The 18500-nt window shown below is 44.4% G+C and overlaps 1 protein-coding gene across 2 annotated transcripts; it reads right to left on the bottom strand.

The window, feature by feature from the left end:
- Positions 1 to 291: 291 nt before the first annotated feature.
- tnfrsf19 (tumor necrosis factor receptor superfamily, member 19) lies at positions 292 to 17138 on the bottom strand. 2 transcript variants are annotated; one of them, XM_048980368.1, is made up of 11 exons: positions 17028 to 17138; positions 16651 to 16813; positions 14997 to 15123; positions 14553 to 14663; positions 8806 to 8984; positions 8347 to 8432; positions 4038 to 4202; positions 3647 to 3772; positions 3214 to 3316; positions 2271 to 2590; positions 292 to 1222 (listed from the first exon to the last, which is right to left on the bottom strand). In XM_048980368.1, the coding sequence occupies exons 3-10, from the start codon at positions 15060 to 15062 to the stop codon at positions 2275 to 2277; spliced, it is 1152 nt and encodes a 383-aa protein (XP_048836325.1). In that variant the 5' UTR covers positions 15063 to 15123; positions 16651 to 16813; positions 17028 to 17138; the 3' UTR covers positions 292 to 1222; positions 2271 to 2274. The 2 variants fall into 2 exon arrangements, with proteins under 2 accessions (XP_048836325.1, XP_048836324.1); XM_048980367.1 differs by having other exon boundaries at positions 16651 to 17135.
- Positions 17139 to 18500: the final 1362 nt, after the last annotated feature.

Here is an 18500-nt window from a genome sequence, read left to right as displayed (position 1 = left end):
AAGGGCATCAAGGAATAATATTCTCTGTGAATTCAGCCAACTTCTGAATTATACATCATAAAAATGATCACTCTGTTACAAACGTCCCCAGCCATGTCTTCCTTTCCAAACCTGATGCCCAACGAGAAACTCTGAAAGCTGTTTGCTAAGGCAGCCTCGCGTGTCGAAATTTTTGGCTGGATTTTCATGACCCCCCATTTACCCTTGACGGGTTAGCATTAAGGAATCTGTGGTTTAGCGAGGATTAGGATTTAATTCTCGTTAAATCATCAGCCGTGACGAGACCTGGCATATTGTTTACAAAGTTTATTTACAAAAAACAGAAATAATGATGTGATGTAACATAAGGTTTGCTGTGCATACCAACTACTACAAATTAGGATGTTAAAGGGCAAGGCAGAATTATTTGTTGTGCTTGGTGTTTATGTCTACGTTACAAAAATAACTATATTACTATCTTACAATATCTACACAAAAATCTGGATACCGTTGTCAATTCCGAACATTCACCGTCTTTGCTTGTTCATTACAGTCTATACTTCGCTCTTCAATGTGCATGATATTGAAATGAAAGGTCAGTCAAGCTTCTCTCCTCTCTTCAAGAGCTATTTATATATTTCAGTTTTTAATACATCTGCTGCATAAAAAAGGCACGTTGAAATACATCCATGAAAAGATAAGTCAAGCTATAAGAAATTTCGGCGTGGAGCTCATTTTCAGCTATTTTTGTTAAATTGCAGCTGGTTCTCCTGCCTGCCCTCCCTTTCTTGGCAAGCCACTCTATCAGTAGGTGCGTTTAGCATTTTCATGCAGGAACACCTTCCTTCCCCCAGCGATGGAATATAAAGTGTTTGCCTTCTACTGTTGACTTTACAAGGTTTGCCCTGCCAATAAAATAAACAGTCGCTGGTCTTCATCGCGGTGTTAGAGATGGTCTCGCCAGTAGACCATCTTCCAATCACTGTCACGTCTCTTTTCCTCTGTCCTTTGCTCATTCTTTTTTAGTTGTTTATTTTTTTCCGCACCTTGAAGTGCTGCCGTTTGCATTACCATTTACAGAGTGCCTTCTGATGCAAGCCGGGAAAAACGTGGGGGTCGGAGTGCCGTACTTTTTTTGGAAAAGGCTCGTGATCCGGCATTATCTGAAACGGGATCTCTGGTGCCGCTTTCATGTCCGGGGTGGTTCAGGAGTGGAATACGAGCAAAATAAATCCATGTCATGCTGGGAAAAAGAGAAATAACACAGAACCATTAGTCTCTACCTTGGCCTAAGGCCTTATTTGAGTTCATTTGCATGTTGGACAAGTCGGCTGTTACAGTCTCGGTCTTTCGTGACTAATTCATATTCCCAAGGACATCGCAGTGGCTGAGTCAGTGCCGCTTCCTTTGACTCGGTAAAGAATATCATGGGTTTCAAATGCACTTTAACGTGCTCTGTGAACCACGAAGGGAGGGAGAGTAAGGGAGGAAGAAAAGAGAGAGAAAGCAAGCAGACCAGCCATCAAAGTAAGGAGCAATGGGCACAGGCCGCCCCTTGGCTAGTCGGCCCAGATGCCTGTGCACTGCCGCTCGGCCACATTGTGTTTGGCTTTCGTCCCCTGTGGATACTCCCATTATCAGTCCGTCTCCTGCCACAGCTTGTGGCGGCCATTCTCAGGGACTCCTACTGGGCAGGGCAAGAATGGGAAAATGACAACCCGCCCCTGACTCTCTTAACTCCCCGACTGTGGTGCTCAACACAGGCCGACGCGCCTGTGGTTTCTCAAAGGACACCCACACCAAGTGTAGTCTGATATATTATTGTTCAGTGATAGATCTAGAGACTATGTATGTTTCACTTGGGGCAATAATTGAAAAATTAAGGCCACCAGCTCCGTCTTACTGCAGTTGTCTTCTGTGTAGACTGATGTTTGAAGCCAGACTTGCTTTTACATGTAATTTCTTTAATGCCAAACTAACAATGTCAAATCACTTTGTTTTTAATTTTAAATATGCCTGGAAAGTACAGAAGAAACCAATCCAGCCATGGGCATTTTAGGATTGCCTGTCTTGAACAGAGGTGGATAGTTCAGGTCCAGAGTGTAAAAATCCAGAACAAAATTTAGATTCAACCAACCTGTTGAGCATAAAGAGTCACAGAGTACTCATCTGGTAGGTTGAAACAAAATTTGTCTCTGGATTTTTAAACTCTGGACCTGAACTATCCACCTTTGTTAGTGAACATACAGCTACAAAGCTCTCAGATCCTCTGGCTTTCTCTGTGAGGTTACCTTGTCATGAGCAGGGCTGTGGTAGCTTTGGTTGGGGCTCGTTCTGTACCGGTGGTGTGTGGTCTTGGTGCTGCTGGTCTTCTGTGTTCTGGATGACACTAAGCTTTGGGGTCTGTGGTGTGGGAGCTTCCTCTCCCCAGCTTCCTTCCATCTCCTCGTCTTCTAAGGAGCTAACGGCCCATTCCTTTGGCTCTGGGGCACATTGGGACAGATCAAGGCTCCCTGCAGTGTCCAGGTTTTGCATCAGTGGCCATGACTCTGTCGACTCTGACAGTCCTCCAAGGTACAGTGGGACTCTCCCATCTAAATGATTCAAGTGTCTGAAAGAATGGAAGGCATTTGCAGTTTCAGTATGCAGATTTTAACCACTGCATGATTTATCCAGTCACTGCATATTGTGGATCTGTTGAACTTAAGTAAAACACGTTACATATTTAATAGACCCTTTTGTCCAAAGTGACGTGCATCTGAGAAAGCGGGTCATCCAGTGTCCCTGAAGCAGTCAAAGTTAAAGACTTTCAGGGGACCAATGGTGACATCACTCTGCCAACCAGGGGCAAAAAAGCTTCCGTTAGCAGCTTACATAGCTAGAAGGTACTAACTTTGCACGTTGCTAATATTAGCAACTATGCATTTAGGAAATGTGTCCCAGAAGAGTTGAACCTGCGACTTTGATCACAACCGCAGTGTCCTAACCCACTGCGCCACACACTGCGCCAATCCTGTATTGGTATAGGCTCATATGGCCAAGAAAACATTAAAGACTTTAGAGGCTGGTAAGTTTAGTGAGTTTCATCATATTTAAATCAAGGTATTGATGTTCTAGTTCAGGAAAAGCCAAAAACTGCCAGGAGTGATGTGGATATATATTTTTCTACAAGAGCAAACAACTGGAGGCTACGTCTGGTTAGATGTGCCCTTCTGTATCCGTAGCGGTTCGTACACTTCGCTCAGGTTGCTTAAGGACTGGAAAGGGCTGATCTCCCTGCTGCGGTCCAAGCTGCAGACCTCGTCACAGCACAGGGAAGGGATCAAATGGACTGGACCTATAAGAGAAAGAAGATCACCGTTCCAAACTACACTTCTACCACTGCAAATAGATTCTAAACGATCAGTGTTGAGGCTGCCCCCTCCTTTACTGCAAACTTCAAACAGCTCTGCCTCAAGGCGACTCAACTGAAGACGACGACCCAGGGTTAATCTGACATAGTTGAGACCAGGGTGCTGGAATGTGTGAAGAGATCACCCAGGGGCACCTGTGGACTACCGTGGTAAGAGGAGGAGGGCAGGAAAACAAAGGGGTCTGATTGCAGGAGCAGCTTGGGGAGTTCCTGGCTAAAATGAGGTAAAAGCTAGAACAAGGAAGGAGAACCAACCACAGGTCTGGCCAGGGCTTTGGTGGCACTGGCAGCAGGGCTTGTGGGGAGCCTCATACGCCCGCCGCCGGTCGAAACACGACAGCTCCGCCTCGTTATAAGAGTCCACCTGGGATGACGACGACACTGCAAAGACGTGAAGCGCCAGTTAAATCTGCAGTGCACTGCACCTTTAGACAATGAGTAATATCTTTCAGCTCATCTTGCATTTGTTTCTACAGGTCAAAGGGAGTGTATCCAACAGCGGGAGCTAAAGACGTCACCCCTTTCACAGTCGGCACAGCCAGGGTAGAACATATGATACAATCAAACTACCTGTCGGGGTGGCGTACGGAAAATTTATTGGCTAATATTCGAGGTGCTCTGGCAGTGATGGGGGGGGGGGGGTTACCGCTGGGCTTCTTCTCCAGCAGCTGCCGCTTGCAGTAGATGACGCACAGGATGAGAAGGGCCAACAGGACAGTGGCCAGGGCGCTGCAGATCACGGCCGCCAGAGCCATGTCCCTCGGGCTGGTCACCGTGGAGGGGATGGGTACCAGGTTGACCCGACTGCTGCCTGAGATAACAGGTCCGGCAAGATCAGAAACACTGATGTTGTACCTTTGAAGGAGGACGACTGTAGCAGATCGATCCCAATACACGCAGACGTACGTATGAGTGATATGCAATTGCTTATGCTACCTTTTGGCATCCTATACTATTGTCTGAAACTAATAATTATAAATAATATTATCTAAAAATAATAAATTCTGGCCCAGATAATTTTTCTTGTCTCAAGACTTTTTCCTGAGCATTTTTAACAGAAATCTTTGTTACAATGATGAGGTATAACGTTAAAAAAATATGCACATCATCATTTTATTTTTTTATGATTTTTTTTTTTTATAATTGCTGACTTTGTTCATAAAAAACATGAGGATTACTGGTGCAGGTGTCTGCCTTCTGTCTGCTGACCTCAGGGTACCTCACGTCAAGCAGACAGAACTGGGCCCCCCCTTTTGGCAGAATATCTGAGACGGGGTGGATTGAGTTTGTCACTTTGTGCCGACGTTACCCTTTCAGTCGGGGCCTTAACAGCAAACACCTAGGTGCTGCTACTGGAATACAAGCTGCTGTAGATGGTAAGAGTTAAAAGGCTATACTTAAGCTTAGCTACATATTTTACTAACTCGCCACATCTGCGGTTTCTGTTTAAAACATCACACACTAAAAGCTAGTAATAATGGATGTTCCATTCAGATTCTTGCTGACATGGTTTCTTCATTGTCATTACCTCTCATTATAGGTCACATGTTATTGTGCGGTTCACCAGAATGAGGCGCGGAACAAATACATCAGCTACAATAGTGCATATTTATAACGTCTGTATTGATTGTTTCAAATTCTAATGTTTAAGTGGCAAATAATCTGGACAAACACGCGCACACGCGAGTTTTTTTTCACAATGGCATATGACGCTGGTCAAGAAGACCTCACCTTCCATCAACAACACCGATGTTATCAGTGCTAAAATATTGCTTTCAGGTGATTGAAGTCCCATATCAAGAATGTGGAGGCATTTAATTTTATCATTGGCAGCATAATGTGGTTAATATGAGATCTAAAAAAAGCCTACAATCGTCCCGTTCTGTGGAAAAAGGAACTTATATCCGTAGCAAACAAAATAACTTGGGCTCTTTGTTTGAAAATTCATTTTCAATGACCCCCTTCAACTCCTGTTTGCTTTCCAGTGCATTAATCAAAAACAAATCCCAATCTGGCCTTATCCAAACCAAGAGCTCTTTGTTATGCAGTGTAAACAATACTCTGGCTGTGACTGCATGGCTTTGATATTGGAGTCGATAAGAGAAAGAGGCATTTCAGCATTTCATCTAGTGAAAAATAAACATTAAAATGGTGGGGAAGATGTAAATTCTAATCAATTTATTGAAAATAATTCAGCATAAACAATAGTTCTTAATTAGATATAAAAATAGATGATAGAAAGATAAGGAAGAAATATGAACTTTTTTCAAGTAATTTTGATACCAAAAGGATGACTATTACAGCTGGTAACTCCATTCTAGAGTAGCTTGCTACATATATAAATATAATTAACACTGGGCAGTGTTGCAAGACAGATCCTGCTGTAATAGTGTTGCATCACATGCATTGGAAGCATTTTCTTCCGTTACAGTATCGCCGCACTGGGGATGTGATCTATCTTTCGCTTTAGCAAATGCTACCAGTATTTGTGAACAAGTTCAGTTCCCCTTCTTTAAAGTGCGGTTGTGTTTCCCTGTCCTGTACAGCAACCGCACTGACAAACGATGTTTATCTCTCTCTTTCTGCAAAGCATGCTGGTGCTCACAGCTTCACACTTCTCTAGGCATGTCGTAGATGTAAATAATGAAGACTTGACAAAAACCGCTAAAGCGCTACAGCAGGAGCTGGACCGGTACAGCTGTGCCGCCAACCGCAAACCCAAACGTTATTGGCTGTGGGTCCTTCATGGCTATGGTGGGAGGGGGTGTCTGTCGAGCTCTCCCACCTGCTGATCTTATCGCAGCTCCACACTTGGTCAGTCAGTAAAGTAAAACCACCTCTTTATTAGACAGATGCTGCCCGTGCCCGTTTCAGAGCTACACACATTTGCCGGTAGCTAAAGTTCGTCACTGGGAACCAACAGCTTTTCGCTGACTGCTTATGCGCTCTGGTCAGGTAGCTTAGAACAAACTGTTGCAAGAATAACCTGTTATTTTCATAACATATCTGGCTCTCATCTGGGTGCTCTTAGCCTATGGCTAAGTTTAATTCTATTTGCACATCATTCTGTACCAAGAGCAAATGCTTCACAAAGCAGAGGTGGATGAAACGGAATAAAGTATTTTAATTGTGCTGTAAAATAATTACTCTTAAAAGCATAAAACTCAGTTTCCATTCTCGCTTGTCCGGTGTTTGCTTAGTTTATGGTGCTGCTGGATTGCATTCCTCACTCTGGTGATTTTCTACGAGGCTGGAGTTTGTTTCTTATTTGGCAGTTTCTTACTTGCAGGATCTGCGCCACCTTAAATAGACATAATGTATGTTCTCCCACATAGTTAGTAATTTATCTTGTCAATGTCAATATGTCTTTTAGAAACCTCTATACCATGTAATACAGCATTACACTTACTGAATCCTGAGTTTGAAGGTATTTTATAATGTATAATTTTTAAATACCTTTATTTAATAATTACTACACAAACAATGCATTTCCTGCACTATTGACAACATACTTTTTACAGTAATTCCCTCCGAACATGAGTTTTTACTGTATAAAGTATGGTAGACATATTGCACGTTATTTTAAAAACTGTATAGTAAAATACTTTTCAACTTAGAATATAGTATATAGTAATAAAGTTATGGATTCTGGTTTTTAGTTTGTAGTGATTATTATTCAAATTGTGTTTTGTTAATGTTCAAATACTCTGATATTATTCTACCCAGTCTTGTCATCTGGCAAATGCATTGGACTCTTTGACGATAATTGTCTTCGGTGCGCGTTAATCTTCAACTACAAAGAACGAGTGATGTAACTGGACTAATCCCCAGGACGTAAAGACATCCAATAAGGTGCGACCTGTCCCTTTAAAGGGTGTCCTCGGGACTGAAGCGACCAAAGGCTTACGGCTCCTTTCACATGGGCCTCCGCGTGCAGCTGGGTGGTAGCCTGAGGCCAGTGTGCGCCTATTAAAATGATCTGCCCTTTCAGTTTTCACTGCAAGATAACGTCGTGGGAGGGGGTAGGACAGCTTTTTTTTTTTTTTTTTTCTTTTACATTTTGGAATTGCTCCACAGGAATTCAATTGTTTGCCAGTTTTACTCAAGGATACAATGGCTATACTGTTTCACAGGAATTTGCCATTAAAATGCAAGACTGCTGTAATAAAAATATGGTATGGAGAATAATTACATTATTATTATTGTTATTATAATTATTATTAATAATACATTAATTAATTAATAATACATAATGACAATATTACTATTATTTTACCATCAATATTAATTTATTTCTGCATTTCTCATTATGTGTTTTTGTATCTGAACCCCCACAAATGGTCCATTACAAATTTCTTATGAAACTAAAGCCCAAAAAGTTGAATCAAGACCAGGTATTTCACAGATATCATTTTGGAGCCTAAATACTCTGAGTTGACAAAAAAAGTTAAAAAATAACTTGAGCGCAGCACAAAGCAATGCAGCAGAACTGGGGGTGTCTGTGTGTCTAACAGGCTAGTGCTAGACCTGGCTCCATCGCACACAGTCATCGCATGCCAGACCTGCACGCAGGCAGCTGCCACCTCAGCTGCCACCAGGAAGTCACGCTCGGGTACCAAATGCGTGACTCGGCTAACCGATTCTCGAGGCCCTTCGGTCTTGAGGCTGTACTTAACTTCAATGTCTGGAAACAGTAAATCTAACTGGAGCAGAGGCCTGTTATAATGGGATACGCAGGCATATAAGGATACTGACCTGACATTTCTGGATTAGACGCAAGGCAGGACTGAATCGTTTTATAGTTACTGAAAATGTTTTACACTGAGTGCCGATTTAGCCCAGCTTGCTAACAGGACCATCGGACTTTGCCTTTTGCTGAGCATTAAAGGATCCAGCTAATCACAAAAGGCCCTGGAATAAAGTCAGAAAAAGGCAGTTCGGTCTGGCAGACTTACAGTGAGGTTCATATGGAGGTGGAGGGTCACCACATGGTATACATTCCATGTCCTGAAATCCGCTTAACTTAGTTTTCCTGTAAAACCTGTAAAAAAAAAGACAAAATATCAACATTAAGATCCGTATTCTGAAACGTACTTTTCCGGCTTTTTCTTGCATCTGATTTGCTCATTTATTATCCATTAATATTTGCCGTCTATCACTCTACAAACCCTCCTCTTTCAGTGCACAATGTAAAACTCCCCCCCAAGCCACGAGAGTGTCCCTTTATCAGAGGTGGTAGATCAGACATACAATTTTATTAATTTCTAAGCTCACATTCTACATCTTTATGCAAGTATACTGCACTACGAGTTTAGCTTATTGGTCAAAAGTACTAGACCTTTTGCTGCTGGATCATTTTTACGTCTTGCATCATAAGATGATACCTGTTTCCCTAGGATGGGGGAGCTGCTTACCCAGGCATGCAGTCACCGCATACGGCATTGCTGGTGCCGGAGCAGTTGCCCTTCTGGAAGCGGTTGACGAGGGCACAGTCCAGACAGGGCTTGCATTTTTGTGGCCCACGGTCCTCTTTGAAGCGGTTGGGCCTGCAGGGCACGCAGTGGGCATCCTCCCCATAGCCGAAGCCACATTCCTGCAGGGATTAACGCGACATATCCGACCGATGAAGAGGTGAGGAGAGCGGGGGGCTTTTTTGGAGAGGAGGGGGAGGGTGACGGTCCGGAGAAAGGATACGAAAGAGGGAACCGGTGGAGGAGGAAACTCAATAAACTGACAATCTCAGCGTGCAAAATTCTAACACACAAAAGGTCTGCCCCTTCCATTTCCCACTTGCAATAATCTCCCTTACTCCCACCGTTCCTCTAGAGCCTTCCGCTATAGTCCGCGGCAAGCCGGCCATTTGAATGATAAAAGCACTCCCGGACACCTACTGTTGTATTATTACAAGTTTATTGCTGGCTCCATTGTTCTATTTTTCTCCTCCTAAACAGACTGTGTGAATGTGCTGAGTCTCGGCCCGGGCCAACGAGCCAAAGGCGACGGTGGGGCTGCGGGAGCGCCTGAGATTTCGGGGGAAGGAGCCAAGACTTGCATATCTGCTCTTCTCCGCTCCGGAGAAGCCTGAACTTCACAAGCACCACAAGCTATTCAGGCCGAGAGGGCACACAGGGAGACCGGTTCACAATGGAAGTTTCCGGTAGCCAGCCCCCACCACCTACCCCACACCCCCCACCGGGTCCCTCCCACTTCTCTGTTAGCGCTATCATCAGCTTCAATGAACCCCATCGTAGCAGAACCGTGCCTGATTATTAATCAGCATCTGTTTGTTTAAGCCTGTCCTGTAGTCGTTTGTCTTTTTAATCGCTGAAAACTGGTTCTCGCTGTTAACCAGTTCAGAGGATTTCGAAATTACAGAGATGAACCGGAATACCCAAGGAGATGGTTCTAGGCGGAATGCGAGCGACTCGCAGACGCAGCAGAACCGCGAGGGGCGAATGTACGGTTCATATACTTTTGAAGCGGTTACAAAAGTAACTTAGTCATTCAGTGTCACAGGCGAGAAATCAGCCGCGGGCCGCAGAAGGCCTGCTGCCGCTTTCAAAACAAGAGGATGACAGACCGCCGATGTTCAGAATCCGAAGCAGACAAGCTGCTCTGCAACACAGAACCATGTGTGACACAAAGGAGAGCTTTAGTCGGAGCGGTCGGGGGGGGTGGGGTGGGGGGCGGTTGGGGGGGGGGGGGGGGGGCGCCACCACAAGAGGGAGATCGGTTGCCTGGATTTGCCGTGCAGCTCATGCAGAGGAAATCCACACTATCACCCCTGCCCACACCCCCCCCCGCTTTGTTCTCTCCGTACAGCAATATTCCATCACATACAGCTCACTGTGACCCGACTCGACCCGTGTCAGAGGAAAGCCGCTGTCCATACAGCCATTTCACTCAAATATAGAGCCGCACCGATTCACAGATTCCCAACTATATCTCATAATAAACTGCTTTGACACTTAATCTCGTACACATATCATGAGCTATGGTGTATATCGTTACTTTTACATCTGCCCATCTTCTGACTGCCTGTCCTTGTTAGGAGTCATGAGTCAAGGTGGGCGGGGGGTGAGGTCATCCGAGAGGACAAATGGAAGACGGCTGGACAGGATGCTAGTGCATTACACGGCAACAACACACACGCACATGCATTACTTAGGGACACTAATCCGCCTGACTGTACGTCAGGGAGGAAACTGGAGTATATGCAGAAGAACCCCCCGCCCCCCCAGTATGGGGAGAGCGTGAGTGAAGGTGTGAGGCCACAGTGCAGGGGTGTAGATTTTGGCATAGATGGTATGGACTGTGTGTTTAGAGGGGTGAGGGGTTCGAGGCTGATTTGGTCCCTACCAATGTTGAAATCAAACGTCCATTCTTGCAACGGTGTGTCTCCCTACACTTATACTTATGTTATAGTATCAAAGCCTTTTTGTCAAATACAGGAAATAAAGGTGAATGCTTCACCAAATATCTGTGATGCTATACAGAGTCTGCTTGCCTGGAAATTGATAATTAGGCAATTCGGATTACAGACCACGGCAACTGCCCTGGCTGTATGACCAGCGCGTAGCAGGCTGGCCTGATCCACCCACGATGCTCGCAGCCGGCTCACATTAAGGAACACATCTGGTTCTTGTAAGAGTTCGGGAAACACTTGTTTATTCCTCTCGCCCATAAAAGCACATCTCTGACTATGTGTCCTCACAGTACTCAGGAGGGTCTTTGCATTGCATTCGTCAAAACCGTACAGTATAGTAACATATTTGGGAGCAAGCCCCATAAACCGAATGTTTTTGAGGTGCAGCTGTTGGAAAAGTCGGCCGCTTGTGCAATAAGCGAGTCTTTATCGTCTCATTCGAAAGACAACAATCGATTTGGAACCCATATTTCACATTCCAGTAGTTCCACTGTGCCTTGGAGCTTAGAAGCGCTTTCAGCTCCAGTGCAGATGGGCCCAGATAAAGGACGTCCTTTTCAACTCCGATTCGGTCTAGGGAATGTGGAAACCACTGTTTTGTTGTGTGGGGAATTTTTTTATTTTTTTTTGTCTTCCAGATATGCTGCCAAGCGTTTAAAACAAGGATAAGGTTTCCTTTTTTTCCTCAAAATGAACAGGCTAGGATTCTCACTGTTGTGAAACACAGCACATGTCATCTATAATCTGCTAATTGCAGTCATGCGGGATGCAGGAGCATATGACTGCTCCAGTCCCCGAAACGTCAGCAACCTCTGGCCTTAAACCCGATCGCCCGCCAGAAGGTAGTCCGAACGGGTCTAATATCGAATGCCGGCTATAAAACAGGAAACCCAAAGGGTTTACAAAGAAACACGGCATCCACACCTCGCAACCAGGCTCCTAAACTGATATCACTGACGGGCCTTTTAACAGTCCAACACGCCACATACCAAGCAGAAATAAGGGTGTCAAAGGCTGCGTGTGTCAGTAACACGGGGGGCAACTTCAAAAGGTTCACTTTGCCGCATCCCCTTTCACAGGCCGGCTGTACATCTGTGCCAGGAATGTGGGCTACGTAGAACAAGGTTGAGAAAACTGACAAAAAAAAAATGAAAGTGGGGGGTGGGGGTGGCATTAAATTATGGCACCACAGAGTGCGGGTGGGGCTTGGCCAGCAGGCGGGGCCCCTGCCGAGGCAGGGCAGGGCTGCAGCTGTTGTTGTCCGTACTCCATATAAGGCAGGCCAAGAAGCCATGCTGGGAAAAGAGCAGGGCGGACCAGCGCTGGGAGGAACATCACAAGACACCGTAATGAAGGACAGGAAATCGAGAGGCCGGGCACTTTAGGTCACAGGACATTATGAACTTGGGTGAAAGAGCTCAAACCACAGAGAAGAGGCAGGCCTGGCCTCCACTGTACCCCAGCCTCAGTGTCGCCTCCTCCCCTTGACCTCTCAGCGAACGGCCGGTTACTATGGAGCTTAGAGTGACCTCAAGGCGCTTGGGCACTTCGCCACCAAATTAAGATCTGCCGTTCTACAGTGTTCACACTTTTCACAAAAGGAGACGAGACATGCAGGACTCGTGCGAAGCAGACAGGTAAAAATAGTACTTCAAGGGAGCCAGCGAACCTCGGCGAGGAATAGAAGCACGTTTTGCACACTTAGTTCTGAGACCAGGATAACTCTTCACTGCCCGACAGAGTCTTTCAGCTTCAGTGCGGCTTAACCTCGTGAATTGGTGAAGTTAGTACATGCAAGTCCTCATTTCCCCCATCTATCTTCGAATCGACTTTTAGCAAGAAGGCCAAGTAAAACATAGGACGAGCGCAATAGAGGAGTGTGCTGAGGAAAGCTGAAGCATGTTCAGACGCAGAGATATATTTTGGAGATTAAGTAGGAATCAGAGGAGTCCCTAGGGGCGACGAGTCACCTGATCCAGTAAAGCATGGGGCCAGAGAACAATGCGAGTTTGTTAACACGCTCTGCCATCCCTGCGACTCAGAGGCCACTGCATGGCCCGTGCTGGGAAAACTGTATCCTGCCTTCTCCACCCTCCGTGGCTGGCTCTGCGCAAGCACTGCGCTGTGTAATTAGGACGGAGAGCTTTTAAAAGCGAGGTCAAAATAATAGCTGCCGCACACGAAACACAAACGGGTGTCAGAGTCGCGAGTGACACGCAGAGTCGCACGTGGCGGAGGAAAGGAATTTCTGCACTGTTTAATTCAGGATCTTCTCGATAGCGGCAATGATGCAATCTCAATCTGAAGATCTACACAATGTTTTTTTTTTTTTTTTTTAACCGCCATCTGTACAAAGGCTGCTCCATGTTCTTATTTAGAAAGTGTTGTGTGAAGCGAAGCTGCCGCTCATCGTGTGTGAATGCAATCAGTTTCTGTGTCCGTTTTGGGCCACGCTTTGGCCAGACAAAGACAGCGAAAGTGCCCCGAGGTTTAGTTCTTAACTGATCTAGCTATTTATCCTGCTTTTATATATATATCCCTTTCCCTACTGCCTGGTAGCTCTGTGCTTCCCCGCCTCTTCCACTCGCAAAAATGAGGGAAACAATTATTAACCGGCACCATGGGGGTCCCTGCTTGCAGGCCTCCTGGCCAATAGGAATCGGCAGAGGAGCAACAGCTGTAATGAGATGTATAATTCGCTGTTGTGGGTATGCAAGAATATATGTGTGGGGACAAAAAAACAAACACACACAACCCAGTCCCAGTCTTAAAGGCATGTCAATTACGAGACTGTGGTTCAAGTAAGTAATCATACTAGCCTAAATCTCTGTGTGTAATTCAGTTATCCGATATTCACATAACTTCTTTTCTTTTCTTGGGAATGATAATAGTTATTAGGTTTAAATTACATATTTATATGTTCAGCTGTAATACATTTGCACATGTGATTATCATGGTGTGAATCTATATATTGTTTCAGGCAAATAAAAAAAACTCATAACCCTTTAAATACAGTAAGTGACTTTCCCAATAGGTGACTCTAAAGGACAATAGCTTATAAAAAAGGCTTAAGAAAGAAAAAAAAAACGATATTCTCTCCAGGATAAGGTCAGAAGGTAGGGTGTGACTGATGTCAGATCAAATTTCAACAGAAGCCAATAATGGTTTGGCCATTTTCACCATGAAAGAAAGTATTAAATACAGGACTTGGATAGGAACCAATATGCTTCACTGAAGCCTTCCATTCACACAGCACACTCATTCAAAGCTGAACCGAGCATAAAAGCCATCAACCAAGTTTGGCTTTAAGAGTGACCACATCCACACTGAGTTACATCAGTGTGCTAATCCACCTATTACTATTGTCTATTGGGATGGAAGTTCTCGATGCAGGAGAAAAGCCAAAGGAACAGCAAATAAACAATAGAAGATCTCTTGTATACCTGCTATCATCTGACTTGCCACACCAACCATGACATGACCTATTATTCCTACTGCAAGTCCAGGCCGATAACCTGTTCGGCGCAGACCTATGAAAAGACCTATAACCCGCTGTAAAGCATGTCTTCAGAAGAAGGTGCTGATAAAGTGCCATTCAGAAATCAAAAAGGCCCAACAATGGAAGCCCCCGGTGACCAACGACAGTGCACGTTAGCATTAGCTTAGCATTACAGCCGCACACTACCCAGTGTCTGAATTACTTGACTACGCAGCATAAGAATAGAGTTTACACACCTTCGATAGCTCCTGGCCGGCGTCGCACTGCTTGCAGGCTATGCACGTCCCAGACTGCTCCATGTACTCCTGTTCCCTACATTCCCGTAGTTCCTCAGCCGCTGCCAGACCCTGGAACAGATAGACACCTCAGATCTTGTACCCAAATTTAAGTCTAATCCTAACCCCCCCTCCCTGCACATTTTATGATGAACTCGTTAACCTTGTTCTGATACATACTGAGATTATCATAAAAGTACATAAAAAGCAGGTTATCAAATCAGGCCACAATGTCACCTTTGCATGCCAGAGACCCGGAGTTCCAGACAACTCTGAGGGGCAATATAAGCCAGGGTCAGCATATCGCTTAGGATTGTTTTCCGACGATGTTCTTCATGATGAAGAGCACCAGAAACCCTACTGACAGAGGGACAATGTCCTCAGTACTTGAAGCGTCCAACTCACCAGGAGCGAAAAGGCTATCAGCAGCTCCAGCAGAGACACGCCACCATGCTGGAGTCTCCTGGCCATTTGTGGATCTGCACTGGGGGAGTGGGGGGGAGAGGGACTGGGGGCTCTTATCTTATCCACTCTGTTAAGGAAAAGAGACTGTTAAACAGAGAATTCATAATCTATGCCTACATGCAGTGGGATAGGGAAGAGTTTGATATTGGGGGGTACACAAGTTAAATGTAACCCCCCTCCCCGCCCATATCCCCTATTTGGGGGAGATTATGATAAACAAATGCTTTAAATACTTTATTAAAAACACATTACATGATTACTCCGCCTTTGATGTTTATTAATGGATGAATTATATATGGCCATTGTGCATCATGTATTGTTTAGAACAAAATATCATTTTTTAACTTTGAGCTTCCTGTTTGATTGATCTCCTTAGGTCCATAAAATATCGATTTACCAACGATTCACCAAAAACAGGATTTTGAAAACTACTAGTCCATTTGATTATGAATTGGATTATAAAGTCAAATGATTTCCTAAAGTGACACGGATTCTCACTTTTAAATGTGTGTGACTGAGAGATACAGTACATCTGCTAAGGACATCTAAGACATCCAACATAGACTGAACCACAAAACACAACTGCTGCTTCCAGCTGACAGAGAGCACGGATCATTTTTAGTAGGTTGTTTAGAATAGGAGGACGTGGGAAATATATCACCACATTCTGTTGAATTCATCTTTTTGAAACATCGCACAGCCAAATAATAACCCAGTAGGTTAAGTAAGGGGTTTTGATTCACGCTAATTGTTAAAACACCAGGTTAGCCTTCATTTTACAACTTTAAACGACAACAAATTATTTCATACGTCAGTGATAAGTAGGATTTAGATTCATAAATGTCAAACAAGGGACACAATTAAATAAAGAGGCTGAAAGATTTCTGCTTGTCTTCCACACAGTGGTTTTACTCCCTATTTCCAAAATGGTTGACTTCATCACAACAAAAAAATAAACTATGGTTATGAGAACAGACACCTACTTAAATCAACTGTGCGCCGTTTGTATCTTAAAGCAACATTTTCCTGATAGTGCTGCTCAGTCCGATTTGATGGCACCGGCGAATACAAGACTTAATATGATATGATTTCGCTGCTTAAAGTTTTCTGTATTAAAGGCGAAAGTGCGTATACATTAATCTCAATTCATTTGACTACAAAAACAGAGATTTACTTGGAATTTTAATGCGCAACTGTTTACGGCTTAATCTCCGTTCCAGTCTGATTATATAAAATATTAGAAATCGGACTCTTCTCAGATAACCAGGAGGCACTAATTGTTTTGCGCTTATATATTCATATATATACCGGTTTCACGTACTTATGTCTAAATATTGTTGTATCGTAAAGATAATATGCATTGGATATATATACACAGTCATAAGCGGAGTATACATTACCCATCTATAGTATAACTTCAAATACTAAGCAAAAATTAACAATGCAATTACATGTCTCTTACAAGTAATTTGTGTAAGTTAGTAGCTAGCCACTAATGTATGAAAAAATGTTTCTGCTGTTAAGTCAACAGAGCCTAAGCATGAAACAGGAGAGAATGTAAATCACATAGGGAAAAAAACGTATTTTTTCTTACCAGAAAATGAGATTGATTTAGTTCAAGACGTTCGACTTGTTTACTGTATGTCGGGAAAATCGGCGTTTCTCTCCAGTAACTTCTGCACGAGGTTGACTAGCATTGCTCTTGTTCTGCTGGGATCGCCTGCGCAACTCAGACAACCCAGGATCGAGGACAAAATCTGCACGTAGATCAAAGGCAGGGGATGGTCGCGATCAAAGCCGTGTAATCTGATCTGTGATCGGCGTGCACATCAAAGCTTAACCAACAGTGCTCAGACACCAGCACTTTAAAACACGTCCATACGGTCACAGAGTATTATGGCTGATGCATAAACCATTTGAAATAATTAAGAAATACAAAAGAAAACTCGGAACAGAAAGCGAGAAGATAACCTTTATTCTCTTTTAAAATCACAAACCCTCCCGCTTCCAGTGTCGCCACCCCCCCGTGCGATCCCGTCTGTTTGTTAGGTTTATCATCGGGCTCGGCGTTTAATGCTAGACCGTGGTTTGAAGCCTTGCCCAGTCTCCGCGTTCCCCTTTCATCTCAATGAGCTGCAGATGACTTGACGTCACCCCTTCGCTCTCCGATTGGTTGGCCCGGTTTGACCGGAGCCTCCAGGGCTACTTGCGCCAGTAAGTTAACAAGCTCAAGGTAAGCAAAGCTCCAGCGCCGAGGTGGTCAGTTTCAACAAGCGTGCCACCGTTGCCGCTAAACGACAAAACCCATTTTTGCATGGGGTAAGAGAAGGAATACTATACCAGGTCATAGACTAAATCCAAAACAATCACAGGGATTGAGAGAGAGCCTTTTTGCTTCTCTGTAAATGCCTTATTCTCCCTTGCAGCGAATGCCATTTGGGGGATTTATAATCACTAAAATATTTTTTTCACTCACCAGTAAAGGGATGAAGAGAGACGGACAGAGGATAAGTGGGGGCAGACTCCAGATGTAACGCACAGCTGGAATCACTGAGGACAGCTGGACTTATTTTTCAACATTTAATACCCGGCTTAAAGGATCAGGCCTTTTCACTGAAATACTGTATTTATAAAACAAACACACTTAAGGAATAATGTCATCACTTCTATAAGACCTGTGGCATGACTGTTAAGTAATACCTTATATCAGTCCACCCATTTTCTGAAACCGCTTGTCCTATTCCGGGTCACAGGGGGGTCTGGAGCCAATCCCAGAGGCTACAGGCATGAGGCAGGGAACAAACCAGGATGGGGAACTGACCCATGATGGGGCACACTCATGCATGTACACCTATGGACGATTTGGCAACTCCAATCAGCTGGGAAACCAGAGTAGCCAGAGTAAACCCCATGACAACACAGGGAGAACATGGAACCTCCACACACAGGGAACCATGGCAGAGACTCGAACCCGGGTCCCAGGGGTGTTATGCAACATTGCCAGCCGCTGCATCACCATGCTGCCCAATGCCTTATGGCCTGTATCCCATACACATAAGAAAGGAACACTGTGTTTTCTAGTGCCGTGTTTCCCAATCCAGTCCTTGGTGACCCACAGCTGGTCTACATTTTTGCTCCTTCCCAGCTCCATGTAGGGCAAAAACATAGACTGCCTGTGGGTCTCCGAGGACCAAACTGAACGCTGTTCTAGTGTATCGCAGTTACTGATGATTCTTCCATGCTAAGTTGAACATTGGTTCTAACTTAGTGAGTAATTTGCACTAGCAAAGTAGCCTGTCTACAAATTACCCAAAGTCATTCATTATTCCAGAAAAGAGAAAAAAGACCATGGAAAGAGCAATCCGGGGAGCCTCTGGAGATATTACACCCCATGAAAGTGCATCATATTGGGCCCCAAACCCAGACCAATCCAAGTGTGTCACT

Source organism: Brienomyrus brachyistius, chromosome 17 (genome assembly GCF_023856365.1).
Source record: "Brienomyrus brachyistius isolate T26 chromosome 17, BBRACH_0.4, whole genome shotgun sequence".
Classification (NCBI taxonomy): domain Eukaryota; kingdom Metazoa; phylum Chordata; class Actinopteri; order Osteoglossiformes; family Mormyridae; genus Brienomyrus; species Brienomyrus brachyistius.
The sequence above is the reverse complement of the archived record's forward strand: the minus strand, read 5'-3'. Positions and strand labels throughout refer to the sequence as shown.